This window comes from Salmo salar, chromosome 13 (genome assembly GCF_965601325.2).
Source record: "Salmo salar chromosome 13, fSalSal1, whole genome shotgun sequence".
Taxonomy (NCBI): Eukaryota; Metazoa; Chordata; class Actinopteri; order Salmoniformes; family Salmonidae; genus Salmo; species Salmo salar.
Window position 1 is genome coordinate 81,604,698 of NC_138303.1, and position 19,642 is coordinate 81,624,339.

At 41.4% G+C, this 19,642-nt stretch overlaps 2 protein-coding genes across 3 annotated transcripts in view; both read right to left on the bottom strand.

Annotated features, from left to right (window-relative positions):
* The window catches only part of cxadr (CXADR Ig-like cell adhesion molecule), a 72,287-nt gene extending 68,725 nt beyond the window's left edge, over positions 1–3,562 (bottom strand). Inside the window, exon 1 of the mRNA XM_014137876.3 lies at positions 3,379–3,562. Within this exon, the coding sequence (XP_013993351.1) occupies positions 3,379–3,430 (52 nt within the window). The 5' untranslated portion in view covers positions 3,431–3,562. The remainder of the gene's footprint in view (positions 1–3,378) is intronic.
* Positions 3,563–3,982: 420 nt separating this feature from the next.
* Positions 3,983–18,905, bottom strand: btg3 (B-cell translocation gene 3). Of its 2 annotated transcripts, none has more exons than XM_045692196.2 (5): positions 18,457–18,706; positions 17,797–18,006; positions 17,471–17,608; positions 4,828–5,023; positions 3,983–4,691 (listed from the first exon to the last, which is right to left on the bottom strand). In XM_045692196.2, the coding sequence occupies exons 2-5, from the start codon at positions 17,970–17,972 to the stop codon at positions 4,476–4,478; spliced, it is 726 nt and encodes a 241-aa protein (XP_045548152.1). In that variant the 5' UTR covers positions 17,973–18,006; positions 18,457–18,706; the 3' UTR covers positions 3,983–4,475.
* Between the last annotated feature and the right edge of the window lie 737 nt (positions 18,906–19,642).

Genomic DNA, 19,642 nt, shown 5'->3' on the forward strand with positions numbered 1-19,642 from the left:
CTCTTATCGCTCTTGCCGTGTCACTTTCTAGATTTATCAAAGGGCCAGACTTTGCAAACCATCAAATATAAAATTATATGTTCTTGTGCAATTGTGTTATTACCTGAACAAATATATCTCAATTTCTTTCAGAGAGCAGAACTGAAAACTAGGCTGGCTGGATGCCTGAAACCCCATACTACATTATGATATGCTTGTTTCTGAGTTGAAACCAGAAAGGGTGAGTTTAAGTTAGGTCAAAGGAACCTCACCCTGGCCATGATCAGCGAACAATAGACTAAGTGAACATTAAAAAATGCATTTGTGTCTAAGAATTTTGTTTTGATGAGTGACAAAAGGAATCCCTTCAGACCCACCAATATAAACAGAGACACCCCCAGGATCTACTGAACAGGTAATCAAATGGCTACCCAGACTATTAGTACTGACCTGTTTATTTAATTTTTACATACTCACCGGGCTCTACCCACACACATTACACTGACACTTCAACACACACATGCAAACACAAGAATACAAACCCCATACAAACACACTCTTCACATACGTTGCTGCTACTCGGTTGATCATCTATCCTGATTGCCTTATCACTTTTACCTCTACCTACAACTACTTTGTACTCCTGCACATTGACTCTGTGTCGGTAATCCTTGTATATAGCCTCATTATTGTGTTACTATTTTATTTAGCAAATTTGTCTTACTTTTTAACTCTGCATTGTTGGGAAAGGGCTCGTAAGTAGGCATTTCACTGTAAAGTTGACACCTGTAGTACTCAACCCATGTGACAAATTATTATTGATTTGCATGTTTAGAAAAGGTATCCTAGCAATGAGCTCCCAGCGGGGCATGGAGTGCAGCAAGCTTATCAGGTAACAACATCCTTGGTCTGCTGCACTTTGAGTCTCTCTGCATTTACCTTACCCTAGGTCCCAAGCTTCACTCAGCGCTGACCAGTCCACAGCCAGGGATGAAGGGGGGCAGAGTAGGCTAGGGGTGAAGGGGGAGGAGGATCAGAGCTGGCTCTACAGGAGACCTCCTCAGGTTTCAGAGAAAATAACCATCCAGGCCCCACAACTTAAACAAACATCAAAAGTGCTGACTGGCTGGAGGATGTCTACTGGCATCTGCTTAATGCAGCCAGGACTAGACAGGGCTGTCAGGGACTATGGAGAAGATATAGAGAATATGTTTCTGACATGACAAATACAGAAGCGCCTTGGACACAGCCTTGACACAAGCCTCGGAAAGAGGAGAATCACCTTTGACATTGAGCTCCCTGTAAAAACGTATTTGTTTCAGTAGGCAAAGCTAGTCTATATGAACGGTTTTAAGAAACCGTTACATCACATCTCCAGAAACTAACTATAACCTGCTAGGCATCCTTTGCTTTATATAGTGTGATATTTGCTTGTAAATGTTTTTGTTGAAGCATTTAGGTCAGCCTAATAATATAATGAAAGCTTCATGAAATCTAACATATAGGCTAGAAATGTCCTAGTTGCATTGAATCCCCATTGTGAAGAGGATGCCCTGTGCAATGTCAGATGAATGCCACGATAAGCCTGACAGCACTCCAGATGATGAGCCCATGAAGCCATTATTATGGTACAAAAATCTACTCATGTACAAAAATGTATTGCATTACAGAAAAATGTACTGGTGGGCAAGTATAACGACACCCCTAACCAGACTTTTAAACATTACCCTCACTGTGCCAGGGCTTGAACACGGCAGAAAGAGTTGTGCCTGCCTGTGTAAACGAAGCACTTCATTATTGCAGGGGTTTATCAGTAACCAGTGGAGCGGAATATCATTGCCCTAACCATGGCTCCATCTGCAGTGGCAGCTCCACTTTAAAAGTTCAGGGAACCTTTGAGCTACAGAACACAGGCTGATACTAACAGTAACACAATCCATCTACAGTATCATAGTTTCACTCCTGTGGTGAGAGAGGGAGGGGCTGGTTTCAGTGGAAATTCCAGGACAGCGACAAGCTACAAGTGACACACAAATAATAATAGGAGTGCTGAATTCCCCTGTAGCAGTGAGCTCCCCACTAGCAATAATACACACTGTCTAAAGTGCATCCCAGTTGACAAACGTTTTAGCTGTATTGTTTAGTTTTATTGGTAATCAATGTTAACAACCCATCTGAATTGCCTGACCTGCTGATAAGAGGGTGATTTCCATCCCAACTAGATGATGTGAGAGCCAAAACCCATTTCAACAGTTCCAGCAGCGTGTATGATACCACTGCATCGAACACGCCATGAGTCGATGGCCTCAATCTTTTTTTCCATCACTGATTCATATAAGCAGGACATTGTGTGTTGTAGTGGCATATTACTTTGGGGAGGAATAGTGACAGAAGTGTGGGATATTTTTTGCAGTCAGGAGAAAATGGACCTGAACAAATAAAATGGTGAAGGATTGTGAATTAAAACTAATTAGGCCCTGTTTTCCATCCATGAGACTAAAGAAAACAAAATGGGCTACACTTACTGTTGGCGTAATTGTAGAGAGTTCCCACTCACATAGAGTAACAATATATTTCAGGGACATAAATCTAGTCGATAGTAAGCGACCAACATGTGATTAAGATTCATTTCTGTCTGGGTTTAGAAAGCACCTACATGTCATTTAAGACCTTCGGACTCCTGCCTAGCGCGGGAGGGGCGAATACAGTTTAAATTGTCTTGGCAGATGGCAGACAGAAAACGCAGCACTTTGAAGCTCTTTACAGGTTTTAAGGCGGATCAGGCTATTGTGTGACTGTTAACTACCAGTTGCAAAACAAAAACAACTAGGTAGCGTTCAAAAATGCTTTGCTGAGTGTAGGGAAAAAAAATCTCACCACGATGTAACCTATCAATTTAGCAACTATGTTTACAGTACAAAAAATTAAACTGTTCTAGCATATTATCCATAATGTGAGTTCAATAAACCATGTGTTGAAACATATACATGTTATTCAAGTCAAACGCATTTCCAGTAATTTCAACAATAAATATCTACGTTACTTTATGCACAGTGCGCCTACATTTGGGACTCCAGAATTCAAGGATATCATTTTTGGGTTATCACATTTTGACAAGTGTTATTTAGTTAGTTTGATAGAATTTTGAATTCCTTAGTTAGAACTACGCTAAACTAGCTAGCCATTTTCAATATTATAAGTAAAAACACTCGTAAGCAAATTGTATAATCTAAAGTAATTATTTGACATGTTATTCAATAGAACAGACAACCAGTTCGTTGTTTTATTCGCAAACATCTTAACTTTTTAGCATGGTGCTCGTCGCCAGCACTCGCATTTTCGCTCGCGCTTATGAAAATGTAGGATAAAAAAAAAGTAGCCGGTGGATGTCAAACTTACCTGCGATAAGACTAATCAATACACAGCAGAGGTGGAGTATCGTGAAATCCATTCCTTTCGGTCTATTCCAATAATTTTCTTTCAAAACACAGGTGAAAAATAAAGTTATGCGGTGCTTCCGACTGCCAGAGCACTCTCCCGAAGCATCAAAACTCACCGATCCCGCTACGCCTCAGCAGGTGCATTATAGGAGCTGGAGTCTAGACACGTGATTTCCGGACAGTACCCAAGTCGTGTTTCCGAAGACACTTTCACGCCCCCTGCCGTATTACATGCGTTCACAACACTGAAAGGACACCGCTTTCTAATCAATGGTTATAGAAATAGTACATTTACTGTTCAACTTTGAAACACAGAACAAGACCAAGCTAAAGCTCTAAAATATAGTTGTGAAAAGCTTTACAATGTAGGTCTATAATGACAGTGCACACATTTGATCAGAACGTCTGAATTCAACAGGTGTAATACAAATATGTACATTATTTGTCTGCCATAGACAAACATATTGTATTTGCATATAATATGGTGTTTACTGTAAGCCTATGGGATGAAGGCAACAAGCATTCAAATTACACTGCAGTAAAATATCAAAACAGCAACAGAGTATGATTTGAAAAATTGTTTAATGTCTCATAATTTAAGAGGTTGGCACAATTCATGAGTAAACTGAATAAATAAAAGAAATTCTCATTAGAACATAACTGATGGACAGTACAGTAGGTAACATACAATTATCCATCAAATATAAATACAGTACATATATCTTCATAGCTATAAAATACATGAAAATACTAATTCCAATATTCCTTCTCCATTACAACTGTAGATTCCTTTACTCACACGATTACAAATGATCTAAAGTGCAAAGAGTTAATGTTCTTATCAAAACAAAAAAAATTATCAAATTCAAGAGTTTCCAGAGTGACTATTAAACTACTAAAATAGTTTTTTAAAATGTGGTCAGTCATGTTAGTGAATTTAGTTTGCCCTCATTCTCCTCCAACAATAACTATATTGCTTGCTCTAGTGGTCACCCTTTCACAGCTCAGGGAACCTGGAACAGGCTAACACTAACAGCACACTTGCTACAGTGGTCCCTAACAGTGAGCCAGGCCTGGAGTGACACCCCAGTATCCGTGCCACCTTCTGTGGCCAGGTGGGGCCCAGTCATTGTGTCTGAAGGGCTGGGTGGGTCTACCTTGGGTTCTGAAGTTATAGTGAGGAGGACGTGGAGGTCCATTATATCCTTTACCTGGCCACATCTTCTGCTTGGGCACTGGAGGACGCCACAAAGGAGTAGCTGGGTAGATCACCTTTGAACAATAAAACAGGGGTCAATTTCAATTATATTTCCCCCATTGTCAGAGCCGACCAAGGAGGTATTCAGACAAGACTGTATGGAACACGAAATTGTGGCAACGCAACCTCTATGTTCGTTACTGGTTGTACCTGGTATTTATGGCGATTTTGAGGGAAGGTAGGGGGAGGACGGGTTTCCCTGAGGCCACTATCCTCGTCTGAGGAGGAACAGGAGTGGTAGTCAGATGTCACCCTCTCAACAGCGCTGGTCACCTTCTTAGTCACATCCTCTTTGTCATCACCAGAGAAACTGGCAACAGTGAAAGCAAGGTTTCTCTCTCCATATCTGCACGAGAGGAAAAGAAGCCAACAAGAATTTGTCGTCACTGAATGTATATCAACAATTTAGTGCCTCGACTGGTGACCGAGGGATTTAACATGAATGGTGTAGTTAAGAGGTAAACAATGGACAAACAAGGCTTCAAAATGACTCAGGGTTTGTACAGACAGTGGCAAGTCAAATTCAATGACTGAAGTACTTTTTTAAGCACTAATATTTATTTAAGGACCATACATTTGTAGTAGTTCCTATTACGCAATTGTTTCTAGTCGTGGAAAAAGTATTCAAATTATCATACTGGAGTAAAAGTTAAGATGCCTTAATATAAAACGACTCAAGTAAAAGTCGCCCAGTAAAATATTACTTGTGTAAAAGCCTTAAGTATACTTAAAACCAAATACTTAAGTATCAAAAGTAAATAGAATTGCTAAAATGTATTTAAGCATCAAAAGTAAACGTATAATCCATTTCAAATTCCTTAACAAACCAGAGGGCACAAATATATTTTTTATTGACGAATAGCCAGGGGCACACTCCAACACTCAGACATAATTTACAAACAAAGCATGTGTTCCGTGAGTCCGCCAGACCAGAGGAAGTAGGAATGACCATGGATGATCTCTTGATAAGTGCGTGAATTGAACCATTTCTGTCAAAACAGGTGGTGTCAGGGAAAATGTACGGAGTAAAAAGTACATTATTTTATTTAGGAATGTAGTGAAGTAAAAGTTGGCAGAAATATAAATAGAAAAGTACAGATACTACAAAACTACTTAAGTAGTACTTTGAAGTATTTTTACACCACTGATGTTATGTAACATTGTTTAATTGATATTGTGCTATGTTAATCATTTTATTTATAAACTGTAGCAGCAATAATTTGAAGCCACAAATTGCTGGAGAACTCAAATCCATAAAATGCAGCTATGCATTAAAGATCAGGACAGTCAATGAGATCAACATGATTGAGTAAGTTTTAAACTATGACAACAATAAAACTACTTTATTGTAGGACAGACCAAAATCGTCTTCGAACTCAATCAAATATGCTTCCCAAAAATAACGTACTCTGTGGTAGAACATTTATTTTGAAAGCCGATTGTCTGCATTTATCAGCGTGCCATCAGGTAGCCTGACTTCAGATGTGTCCATGTAAACAAGATTATGGAAAGTTATTCTTGCAAAGCATGTAAACGTTTTAAATCTGACTATCTAGCCACTATCACATTATTATGTGCATGTAAACGTACTCATTGAGTGAGTGAGTGCTCACAACAGTCCAGTAAGCTCAGCCTTTTTATCTTCTATTGAACTTTGGAAACTGTTGAACTTGATTATGAATTCTCCGGACTGAGGTCTCCACCTCTGCAGCTACCTTTTCCATGTATTTTTGCAATAGTTGTCCTTTTCCAGGCATCTCTTGTTCTCTCCCTTTTCGTGGTCCTGCTGTGCATCTAGGTAGTCTTGATATTTCTGCCTTGCTGATTTGCAGAAAGATATCATTGGTGGCGTTTTGACTTTCTTTAGTCCTCCTACATTCTCTAAGAGTCATACACCAGTCTGTGCTGTGGAGGACTGCTACTTTTTTTTGACAACAGTGAGAGCGGAGTTGACTGCCGAGGCCTGTCCATGGAAGAACACAAGGACAATGAGTTACTGGCCAGAGGTCTCGGTTGTTTTCTTTACCCTTCAGACGCTCTAAAAAGAAAAAGGTGTCCAGAGCAGTTCTCTGCAGATCATACTCTGAACAGACAGTGACGTCTCAACACCTGCTGTATGAAGAACTTCAACTGCCTCTGGGCATCGTCACATCATGCCCCAGGAAAACGCTTCAGGTCAACTAAGTGTGTGAGAAGACGTTTGAATTTGCGCTCGCATGCTTCAGGATTCCTCGTCATCTGTTGTGGGACAAGATAAGTAGCCTTTCGTCACAAAACTGGACTTGATTGGGGTTTTGTGCATCAACCGAGGCACTTTGTCACTCAAACATCCTTCCCTCACTCACTTTGCTAGACACTTGTTTTAGCACCGTACATTTTGAAAACCCAATGTCAACTTGAGGGGCCCATGGCCTCATCCTCTGTCACAGTGCGTTTCAGGGAGTCCAAGTGTGTCACCTCTTTCTTCAAGACTCTGCTCATGACATTAGTCAATAGGTCTGCCCAGTCTGCTGTCAGGAATGGGACCATGGGACTGTCGGTTTGGTAGTTTTGAAGGTACCCTTGAATGCGTTTGGCAACAAATGTGAAAATCTGTTTTGCTTGGAGCGGGGTTCGTACAGACAGTGGCAAGTCAAATTCAAGGACTTACGTACGTTTTCAAGCACTAATATTTATTTTCAAGGCCCATCAGTTTGTAATATTACTGTGAAATTGTTTCTAGTTGCCACCAGCTGGCAGTAGCCTCATGGGGGAAAAAAACGTAGTATTCATCACTACCTTACAAGTTGTACTCAATAATATGTTTCACTACCATGAGTGGTAAGTCAGTAATGATGATTTTGCCTACTGGTGAACACATTTCCTATTCACATTTCTATACAAGTCCAGCATAATGACTTTATTGGGCATTTGGGAATCTACTACTTAATAGCTACAAAAAAGCATCCTGCTTCCGACTGGCAGCTTAAGTGTTGCCGGTCAGGTGGGCTGCGTGAGGAAAACAGAACGTCAATGGCAGGAGCATGGCTGACACGTGATAAAGCGCAATATCGTAGGCACCCATGAATGAGGCATTTGGCAAAAAAGCTCTAGAGGTTGATGCATAGAAAAAGAAAGTCACATGCAGAACTGCCGCCAGCGCAAGATGCAGCGTTGGTCTTTTCCCCTTCATGTGGCTCTTCAGGGCCAACTCACCCATGCTTTCAATGTCTGACTCATTTTTTTCACCTTGGGTCCAGTGATGTAGTGGTAAAAAAAGTAGATAAAACTACACTGAACAAAAATATAAAACAAGTAGCGTTTCATGAGCTGAAATAAAATACAATATTTTCCATATGCACAAGACAGGGTTGAATCTAAATTTGCCCAGCATATTAGCCATCGATGTAACGTTTGGCGGCGCCTAATCAGTCAGTGCTGTACCTGCCTGGCTGAGTGGCAGTGTGGATGGAATGCGCGAGCTCGCCTGGTATCCACAGCATGAAACATGTGAGAAAATAAAACTGTAGTCTGATAGGAAAATAATTTGCAAGACCAACACATTTTTTGTAATATATTTCATAAAACATATTTGATCATCATCTATTCTCCTCTCATATTAATTCAAGTACCGTAATTTCCGGACTATTAAGCGCACCTGAATAAGCCGCACCCACTGAATTTAAAAAAGATATATTATTTGGAACATAAATAAGCCGCACATGTCTATAAGCCGCAGGTGCCTACCCATACATTGAAACAAATGAACTTTACACAGGCTTTAACGAAACACGGCTTGTAACAAAAAATAAGCCGTAAACAGTAGCCTACCAAGAAAGTCATTGGTCACCATCTTCCTCCTCCTGTGCACTGAAACCATCTCCTTTGGTGTCGGAGTTGAATAGCCTCAGAATTGCCTCATCCGATATTGGATCGTTTTCATTGTCGCTCTCGTCACTTTCATCCGGAGGCAAATCCCCCGCTGAGCCCTCTTCAACAGGCAGCAGTCCAGCCTTTCGAAACCCGTCGATGACAGTGGATTTTTTGACAATGCTCCACGCTGTCAGGACCCACTGGCAGACTTGACCATAAGTTGCTCTTCGCATGCGGCCCGTTTTAGTGAAGGATTTCTCCCCACTTGTCATCCAAGCCTCCCACTGAACACGGAGCGCCACCTTAAATGCACGATTTACACAGATGTCAAGTGGATGCAAATACTTTGTTGTGCCCCCAGGAATCAGGGTGACAAAATGACTACCGTAATCAGAATGATGGGAAGTTTGAGAGCGCTCAATTTAATCTAAACAGTAAACAAAGAAGTTGTTTGACCTTAACCCGTTCGGCAATTTCATTGGTCTAATGAAAGCTTCATGCCGCCAAAAAAACTTAGCACGTCACAGAGTGTGTTTAAAAAAAAAAAAAATGAAAGCGGGAAGAAAAAAAAATCCATATATTAGCCGCGTCATTGTTTAAGCCGCGAGGTTCAAAGCCTGGGAAAAAAGTTGCAGCTTATAGTCCGGAAATTACAGTACTTTAAAGTACCAACAGTGGCTTGCAAAAGTATTCACCCTCTTGGCATTTCTCCTATTTTGTTGCCTTACAACCTGGAATAAAAAAAAAATTTTGGGGGGGGGGGGGGGTATCATCTGATTTACACAACATACCTACCACTTTGAAGATACAAATATTTGTGTGTGTGAAACAAACAAGAAATTAGACCCCCAAAAAAAAAATATATATATATACTTTATGCACGCTCAAGTTTTTACCCCCCCCAAAGTCAATACTTCATAGAGCCACCTTTTGCAGCAATTACAGCTGCAAGTCACTTGGGGTGTCTCAAAAGCTTGGCACATCTAGCCACTGGGACCTTTGCCCATTCTTCAAGGCAAAACTGCTCCAGTTCCTTCAATTTGGATGGGTTCCGCTGGTGTACAGCAATCTTTAAATCATACCACAGATTCTCAATTGGATTGAGGTCTGGGCTTTGACTAGGCCATTCCAAGACATTTAAAATGTTCCCCCTTAAACCAGTCGAGTGTTGCTTTAGCGGTATGCTTAGGGTCATTGTTCTGCTGGAAGGTAAACCTCCGTCCCAGTCGCAAATCTCTGGAAGACAGAAACAGGTTTCCTCTTAAGAATTTCCCTGTATTTAACGCCACACATCATTCCTTCAATTCTGAGTTTTCCAGTTTCCCAGTCTCTGCCGATAAAAACATCCCCACAGCATGATGCTGCCACCACCATGCTTCACTGTGGGGATGGTGTTCGAGGTGATGAGGTGTCGGGTTTGTGCCAGACATAGCGTTTTCCTTGATGGCCAAAAACATAAAATTTTTGTCACGTCTGACCAGAGTACCTTCTATATATTTGGGGACTCTCCCACATGCCTTCTGGCGAACCTCAAACGTGTTTGCTTATTTTTTTCCCCTGACCACTCTTCTGTAAAGCCCAGCTCTATGGAGTATACGGCTTAAAGTGGTCCTATGGACAGATACTCCAATCTCAGCTGTGGAGCTTTGCAGCTCCTTCAAGCTTATCTTTGGTCTCATTGTTGCCTCTCTGATTAATGCCCTCCTTGCCTGGTCCGTGAGTTTTGGTGGGCAGCCCCTCTTGGCAGGTTTGTTGTGCCATATTACACTGCTCAAAAAAATAAAGGGAACACTTAAACAACACAATGTAACTCCAAGTCAATCACACTTCTGTGAAATCTAACTGTCCACTTAGGAAGCAACACTGATTGACAATACATTTCACATGCTGTTGTGCAAATGGAATAGACAACAGGTGGAAATTATTGGCAATAAGCAAGACACACCCAATAAAGGAGTGATTCTGCAGGTGGTGACCACAGACCACTTCTCAGTTCCTATGCTTCCTGGCTGATGTTTTGGTCACTTTTGAATGCTGGCGGTGCTTTCACTCTAGTGGTAGCATGAGACGGAGTCTACAACCCACACAAGTGGCTCAGGTAGTGCAGCTCATCCAGGATGGCACATCAATGCGAGCTGTGGCAAGAAGGTTTGCTGTGTCTGTCAGCGTAGTGTCCAGAGCATGGAGGCGCTACCAGGAGACAGGCCAGTACATCAGGAGACGTGGAGGAGGCCGTAGGAGGGCAACAACCCAGCAGCAGGACCGCTACCTCCACTTGAGTGCCCGACATCCAAAGGTGGGGGTTGTGCTTACAGCCCAACACCGTGCAGGACGTTTGGCATTTGCCAGAGAACACCAAGAGTGGCAAATTCGCCACTGGCGCCCTGTGCTCTTCACAGATGAAAGCAGGTTCACACTGAGCACATGTGACAGACGTGACAGAGTCTGGAGACGCCGCGGAGAACGTTCTGCTGCCTGCAACATCCTCCAGCATGACCGGTTTGGCGGTGAGTCAGTCATGGTGTGGGGTGGCATTTCTTTGGGGGGGCTGCACAGCCCTCCATGTGCTCGGCAGAGGTAGCCTGACTGCCATTAGGTACCGAGATGAGATCCTCAGACCCCTTGTGAGACCATATGCTGGTGCGGTTGGCCCTGGGTTCCTCCTAATGCAAGACAATGCTAGACCTCATGTGGCTGGAGTGTGTCAGCAGTTCCTGCAAGAGGAAGGCATTGATGCTATGGACTGGCCCGCCCGTTCCCCAGACCTGAATCCAATTGAGCACATCATGTCTCGCTCCATCCACCAAAGCCACGTTGCACCACACTGTCCAGGAGTTGGCGGATGCTTTAGTCCAGGTCTGGGAGGAGATCCCTCAGGAGACCATCCGCCACCTCATCAGGAGCATGCCCAGGCGTTGTAGGGAGGTCACACAGGCACGTGGAGGCCACACACACACACACTACTGAGCCTCATTTTGACTTGTTTTAAGGACATTACATCAAAGTTGGATCAGCCTGTAGTGTGGTTTTCCACTTTCATTTTGAGTGTGACTCCAAATCCAGACCTCCATGGGTTGATAAATTGAATTTCCATTGATTATTTTTGTGTGATTTTGTTGTCAGCACATTCAACTATGTAAAGAAAAAAGTATAAGATTATTTCATATCTAGGATGTGTTATTTTAGTGTTCCCTTTATTTTTTTGAGCAGTGCATTTCCATTTTATTTTTAATAAATGGAGCTCCATGGGATGTTCAAAGTTTCAGTCCCTGACCTGTTTTGAGAGCTCCTTGGTGTTCATGGTGCCGCTTGCTTGGTGGTGTTGCAGACTCTGGGGGCTTTCAGAACAGGTGTATATTTACTGAGATCATGTGACACTTCGTATTTTTATTTTTTTTTTCACTTCAAAATTCTGAGTATTTTGCATGTCCATTAAATGAAATCCAAATAAATATCCACTAAAATTACAGGTTGTAATGTAACAAAATAGGAAAAACACCAAGGGGGATGAATACTTTTGCAAGGAACAGTATTCCAGTACTTGAATTACAGAGTGCCAAATTCAAGTACTTTAAGCACCTCAAGCACCTTGTGCGAACCCTGTAGTATAAGTGTCTGCTATCACTTCCTTTAAAGCTGTGAATGTAATGCATGTCCGTGTTCTGCAGGATTTGCCGCTTTCGACTGCTTGTACAAATGTTAATAGGTTTGGCAAAACCTCGTTGCAACCTTGTTTTCTACCCAACGATATCCACAAAACTTTAGGGAAAACTGAGAAGCCTGTGATTTGTGTCAAAATAATCCCGTCTTGCAGGGACGTCATTCATAAGTCTATATAAACTATTTAAAATGCTCTTTACGTTCCAATTTATGAAGTCAAATGCATTTCGAAACGCTTTGTGGACACCGCAAGGAACATGTTCCAATATCAATTAGCTCAAAGTCTGTCTTCTGCAAGGACAGATGTAAAACTTGTGGTTAACATTTGGTCCATCCATCAAAATGTATAGGGGGTGAGACATGTTAAGTTTCTGTCAACTCTGGAGAGAGTCCTTAGTTGTTCCATGTCCCATGAAGGATGAGTCCAGGTACTGTGTGGTAACCTTGTTGGTAGTAGGGGTCTAAAAACCTTACGTGGACATCCTTCAGCTGAACTGTTTTTGTTTTCAACAATTCGTCAAAAAGCAGCACATAACCATCGTTTTTCGGCAACTTGTCCAGGTGGTGCAAGACCATGATTGATCACGTAGGCAGTTTTCTCCTCCCTACAGGAATATGAATTGGCATTAGCACTGTCAGGAAACATCCAGGGGAAAATTGTGGCGTTGTCTTCTGCACTTTTGCAGGAGTAGTGGGCGACACTTCATTGTCCATAGGATCTCTGCGCATCATGAATCATTGTTTCGGACCCGTGAAGAGAGCTTTGAAAATAACTCAGGTGGAGGATAATGAAAGCAATACATTTCTACTCATGTTAGGTTGTATTTGTAATGAAATATCCCTTTACTTGACATTCATACTGAGTGCACAAAACATTAAGGCCACCTGTTTCCATGACATAGATTGACCAGATGAATCCAAGTGAAAGCTATGATCCCTTATTGATGTAACCTGTTAAAGCCACTTCAAAATCAGTGTAGATGAATGGGAAGAGACATACTAGAAGGATTTTTTAAGCCCTGAAACAATTGAGACATGGAGTACGTATGTGTGCCATTCAGAGGGTGAATGGGCAAGAGAAAAGATGTACAGTTGAGGTCAAGTTTACATACACTTTTTCAACCACGTCACACATTTCTTGTTAACAAACTATAGCTTTGGCAAGTGGGTTAGGACATCTACTTTTTGCATGACAAGTAATTTTTCCAACAATTGTTTACAGATTATTTCACTGTATCACAATTCCAGCAGGTCAGAAGTTTACATACAATAAGTTGACAGTGCCTTTAAACAGCTTGGAAAATTCCAGAAAATTATGTCATGGCTTTAGAAGCCTCTGATAGGCTAATTGACATCATTTGAGTCAATTGGAGGTGTACCTGTGGATGTATTTCAAGGCCTACCTTCAAACTCAGTGCCTCTTTGCTTGACATCATGGGAAAATCTAAAGAAATCAGCCAAGACCTCAGAACAAACAATTATAGACCTTCACAAGTCTTGTTCATCCTTGGGAGCTATTTCCAAACGCCTGAAGGTACCACGTTCATCTGTACAAACAATAGTATGCAAGCATAAACACCATGGGAGGACGCAGCCGTCATAGTGCTCAGGAAAGAGAGACGCGCTCTGTCTCCTGGAAATGAACATACTTTGATGCGAAAAATGCAAATCAATCCCAGAACAACAGCAAAGGACATTGTGAAGATGCTGAAGGAAACAGGTACAGAAGTATTTATATCCACAGTAAAACGAGTCCTATATCGACATAACCTGAAAGGCCGCTCAGCAAGGAAGAAGCCACTGCTCCAAAACCGCCATAAAAAAAGCCAGACTATGGTTTGCAACTGCATATGGGGACAAAGATCATACTTTTTGGAGAAATGTCCTCTGGTCTGATGAAACAAAAATAGAACTGTTTGGCCATAAAGACTTTCGTTATGTTTGGAGGAAAAAGGGGGAGACTTGCAAGCCGAAGATCACCATCCCAACCGTGAAGCACAGGGGTGGCAGCATCATGTGGGGGTGATTTGCTGCAGGAGGGACTGGTGCACTGCACAAAATAGATGGCATCATGAGGTAGGAAAATTATGTGGATATACTGAAGCAACATCTCAAGACATCAGTCAGGAAGTTAAAGCTTGGTCACAAAGGGGTCTTCCAAATGGACAATGATCCCAAACATACTTCCAAAGTTGTGGCGAAATGGCTTAAATCTAGACGTTCCGCTAGCGGAACACCTGCTCCAATATCCAATGATGGGCGTGGCGCGAAATACAAAGTCCTCGAAAATCCGCAAACTTCCATTTTTCAAACATATGACTATTTTACACCATTTTAAAGACAAGACTCTCCTTTATCTAACCACACAGTCCGATTTCAAAAAGGCTTTACAGCGAAAGCAAAACATTAGATTATGTCAGCAGAGTACCCAGCCAGAAATAATCAGACACCCATTTTTCAAACTAGCATATAATGTCACAAAAAACAAAACCACAGCTAAATGCAGCACTAACCTTTGATGATCTTCATCAGGTGACACTCCTAGAACATTATGTTATACAATACATGCATGTTTTGTTCAATCAAGTTCATATTTATATCAAAAAACAGCTTTTTACATTAGCATGTGACGTTCAGAACTAGCATTCCCACCGAACACTTCCGGTGAATTTACTAAATTACTCACGATAAACGTTCACAAAAAAACTAATTATTTTAAGAATTATAGAATGCACTCCCAGGACTTCTACTTCATTACCCAATGTTGTTTTGGTTCCAAATAATCCATAGTTATATCCAAATAGCGGCGTTTTGTTGTGCGTTCAAGACACTATCCGAAGGGCAACGAAGGGTGACGCGCCCGGCGCGTTTCGTGACAAAAAAATTCTAAATATTCCATTACCGTACTTTGAAGCATGTCAAACGCTGTTTAAAATCAATTTTTATGCGATTTTTCTCGTAAAAATGCGATAATATTCCGACCGGGAGTCGTTGTTTTCGTTCAAAGACAGAGAAAGTAAAATGGACTCTACTCGTGCACACGCGCGCCAGTTTCATTGTTCTCAGATCGACCACTATCCAAATGCGCTACTGTTTTTCAGCCATGGCCTGCAAAGTCATCATTCAACGTTCTGGCGCCTTCTGAGAGCGTTAGATAATGTCACGTTACAGCAGAGATCCCCTGTTTTGGATAGAGATGATCAAGAAGGCCAAGAAATGGTCAGAGAGGGCACTTCCTGTTTGGAATCTTCTCAGGTTTTAGCCTGCCAAATGAGTTCAGTTATACTCACAGACACCAGTTTTAGAAACGTGAGTATTTCCTATCCAAAGCTAATAATTATATGCATATTCTAGTTTCTGGGCAGGCGTAATAATCAGATTAAATCAGGTACGTTTTTTATCCGGCCGTGAAAATACTACCCCCTATCCATAACAAGTTAAGGACAACAAAGTCAAGGTATTGGAGTGGCCATCACAAAGCTCTGACCTCAAACCTATAGAAAATGTGTGGAAGAACTGACAAAGTGTGCGTGAGCAAGGAGGCCGACAAACATGACTCAGTTACATCAACTCTGTCAGGAGGAATGGGCCAAAATTCACCCAACATTGTGGGAAGCATGTGGAAGGCTATCTGAAACGTTTGACCCAAGTTAAACAATTTAAAGGCCATGTTACCAAATACTAATTGAGTGTATATAATCTTCTGACCCACTGGGAATGTGAGGAAAGAAATAAAAGCTGAAATAAATCATTCTGACATTTCACATTATTAAAATAAAGTGATGATCCTAAAACGGGGAAGTTTTACTAGGATAAAATGTCAGGAATTGTGAAAAACTGAGTTTAAATGTATTTGGCTAAGGTGTATGTAAACTTCCGACTTCAACTGTAAGTGCCTTTGAAACGGGTATGGTAGTGCAACACAATATTTAGAAGGTGCCCTTAATGTTTTGTACGCTCAGTGTTGATCCAACTACCCCTTACATTTAATCTTCAACTCTTAAACACATAGCCTATGCTACAAACATTTTAAATGTCCCCCTCAAATCAATGCCTGTAGCTATTTTACCTTACAACAGACAATAAACAAACAAATAGAACAATGGTAATTAAACCATGGTTTAAAGATAAATGTATTAAATGTCTAACGTTATAGCTTACCATTAGGTGCAGCTGTAGAAACTACTTTCAGCAACAGTGGTGCTGAATGATGATGCCTGGTTCATTAGTCAGCAGATCTTGGCTGGCTTTGATGGAAAACTTTACTGTTCTGTTTCCAGAAATTAAGTGGTAGAGTTTGCAAGCTAACTAGCTAGCCAAATGTTTGCAAACAGACTACGCAATGCTAGTTAGCTCACTATTTTTGCCAAGTTGGCTAATGTTTTCTGGCTAGCATCATTGCGCCCAAATCATTCAACACTCAATATCCCAGATCAACAGCCTTGAACGAGGCATAGATAAAGTGCTATAATTATTGAGAAATTCTGTAATACTCAAGCTTCAGTTCACTTAGCTAATAAAACTAGCTAGCTAGCTGGTAAAGTCTAGCTTACTAACGTTAGCTAGCTCTTTACATTATTCAAATGTAGCTAACAGAAATAATTCACGTCTGAAACGTTTCTTTAGCGGTTGGTCTGGTTGTGCAATGCTGCTGAAGCTCTGGAGGTTGTTGCAGAGAAAAAGTCACAATGTAGAACTGGTGCTAGCCTGGGCTGCAGCTTTATGTCTTTCCCCTCTTCATGTAGCTCTTCGGGGCAAATTCACCCATGCTCGCAAGGTCAACATCTTTGATAGATTTTTTTACACCCTGCATGATGTGGGTTGGTTGGGTCTGGCAAAACCCATTCATAAAACATCAATATCCTGCCAGGCAGGATTTAATCTACATTTGTCCGGCATTTTAGCTGTCGATGTGACGTTTTGGCGGCGCCTCAGTCAGTTCTGTACCTGCCTGGTTGAGTGGCAGTGTGAGTGGAATGAGCAAGCTCGCCTTGCAACCTGAGCGCAAATCACGTGAGTGAAAAAAAAACTTCTGGAAATTAATTCTTAAAACCAATACATGTAATATTATTCATATGAACATATTTTAAGATTTCCTGCTCTCCTCATTTTTATTCAAGTACCAACTTGTGAAAATGTCGGGTATTCAAGGTATTCCAGGACCTGAATTTCATTGTACTTCAAGCACCTTGTGCGAAAAACTGCGTCTGCCCATCTCCCAAAGTGTGCACTCCCTCCAGCCAATACTTACACCAATTCAATGCTTTTAAATAAGACTGACCTGCAGCACACCTCCCCTGGATCCACCCACAGGGTGAGTTCTCTGGGCAGGCCAAGGTCCTTGTACTGAACCCCACTCTCCTGGCAGGCCCGCAGCAGCTCTGGATCCTCCCTCTGCAACCTGTTCACCCGAATACACCTGCAAAGTAGTAGAGTATGCAATAGACCTTCAATAACTCCAATCATACAAATCACTGCATATCCAAAACATACCCTATTCTTCGTAGGGCATGATGCCCTAGACTAGAGGTTGATAAAGCTACTGATAAGGTAATCAAGATAGGGGGAGCAAGGCCACAGACAGGTATCTGATCCATAGTTAGTTACCTGAAGGCCTGTCCTTTGCTGGGGTTGTCAGGATACCAATGCCCCCTGAACTTCTCCTGCAGGGCAACAGTCAACCGCTCCACAAACAAGTCCACTTTCTGGGTATCTAACCTTTCCACCTTTTTGATCAGTCTTTTCAGGAAAAACACCACTGCTGCAATCTCTTTCTTCATCATGTTTCACTGATGTGCTGTAACGATGGTCCAACTTCTGGAAATATGAGGAATAGTAGCACAAATTGACCACAAACAGTAAACTCACAAACAAGTTATTAGCCTAGAAACAGCGGTTTCAAATCAAATCAAATTTATTTATATAGCCCTTCGTACATCAGCTGATATCTCAAAGTGCTGTACAGAAACCCAGCCTATAACCCCAAACAGCAAGCAATGCATGTGAAAGAAGCACGGTGACTAGGAAAAACTCCCTAGAAAGGACAAAACCTAGGAAGAAACCTAGAGAGGAACCAGGCTATGAGGGGTGGCCAGTCCTCTTCTGGCTGTGCCGGGTGGATATTATAACAGAACATGGTTAAGTTTCACCCATCAATTAATCTCCAAAATCCATTAACTATGTAGCAAGCAAAGCCTACCTAGCAACACAAAACAAGCTGACAAGAATTCGTTGAAAGTAAATATTCAGCTAATTTAGTGTGCTAACCATTGTTAAATCCAAATGACATTCCAGTCTGGCGGGACATCTTCCAGAAAGGCGCGCTGTGATGCATTATTTCCGTTTAGCCATGTGACTGCCAATCATTCATAGCTGGCTAACTCAGTGTTAGCCAACAACAAAACCCAGACAAAAACGTAAAAACTATATACATAACCGATATATATATATTAATTGCAGATGTTTGTGACAAAACTTTTCAAGTGAAGTATTCTTAACGTCATCCTAGTTAGCTACTGAGGCTAAAGAGAAAAGGTTCAAAAAGCATGCTATTAATAATCAATTCGTCGGGCAACTAACTAAGTAAACTACACATCAAAACATGTTACTTGATTATCCAAAATAACAATTAAAAGGCCATCATATTACCGTAATTGCTGTTCATCACCATGTGGAAAACTGTTGCCAGCTTAGCTCATGAATGTCTGAACCTCCGTATGAGAGCATAACCTGCCCGGGAAGCGGAGCGCGCGTTTTCTGGACTAGCCCAACGTCACGGTCGTCACTAGTTATTACAGTCACAGAGTCTAATTGTGGCTAAACCCCGCCTATTTCTACAATGTCTCTTTTTATAATGACTTTAAACGAAACCGCAACCAAACTGCTAACATTATGCCTAACCTTAACCTTAAATTAAGACCAAAAAGCAATTTTTTGTTTTAATGAATTTTTACGATATAGCAAGCCTATGTGACTTTGTGGATGTGGTAACTAGTGACGATCCGACGTCATCCCCATTGAGCAACGTGACTAAAATGGCTTACTTGAAATCATCCTTCAGCTACAAAATAAAGTTAAACAATGTAAATGTGGATGTAATAATGTTGTTTGAAACTATGAAAGAGCGTACTATATTTTAACTGCGCTTCCTTATTAGTACACGTCCTATGCGAAGCAAAATACAACTGCAAAAGGTGAAATAAATGTACAAATAATATCCACAGGGGGGTGCTCAACCTTCATCTAAATCAACGGCTTGTATGTATCAAATCAGAGTGGGTAGAAGACTGTACTTAGTTTGGATTATGAGTTATCAAAAAAGGTTTAGAGGGCTCCAGGGTCTCGAGACCATATATTGAGTGTCTCGGTGTCGGATACATTTGTACTCGGGTTTGACTCGATCTCGGGACAGTGAGGACTCGTAATTTCTTCCCGAGACCAGCCGAGTAAAAAA

Coding starts and splice junctions, on each gene's coding strand:
- btg3 (XM_045692196.2), bottom strand. CDS start 17,972: ATGATGAAGAAAGAGATTGCAGCAGTGGTGTTTTTCCTGAAAAGACTG. Junction 17,609..17,796: donor AGCAAAGGACAGGCCTTCAG/GTAACTAACTAT, acceptor ACTACTTTGCAG/GTGTATTCGGGTGAACAGGT. Junction 5,024..17,470: donor CCAGGGGAGGTGTGCTGCAG/GTCAGTCTTATT, acceptor CCTCTCGTGCAG/ATATGGAGAGAGAAACCTTG.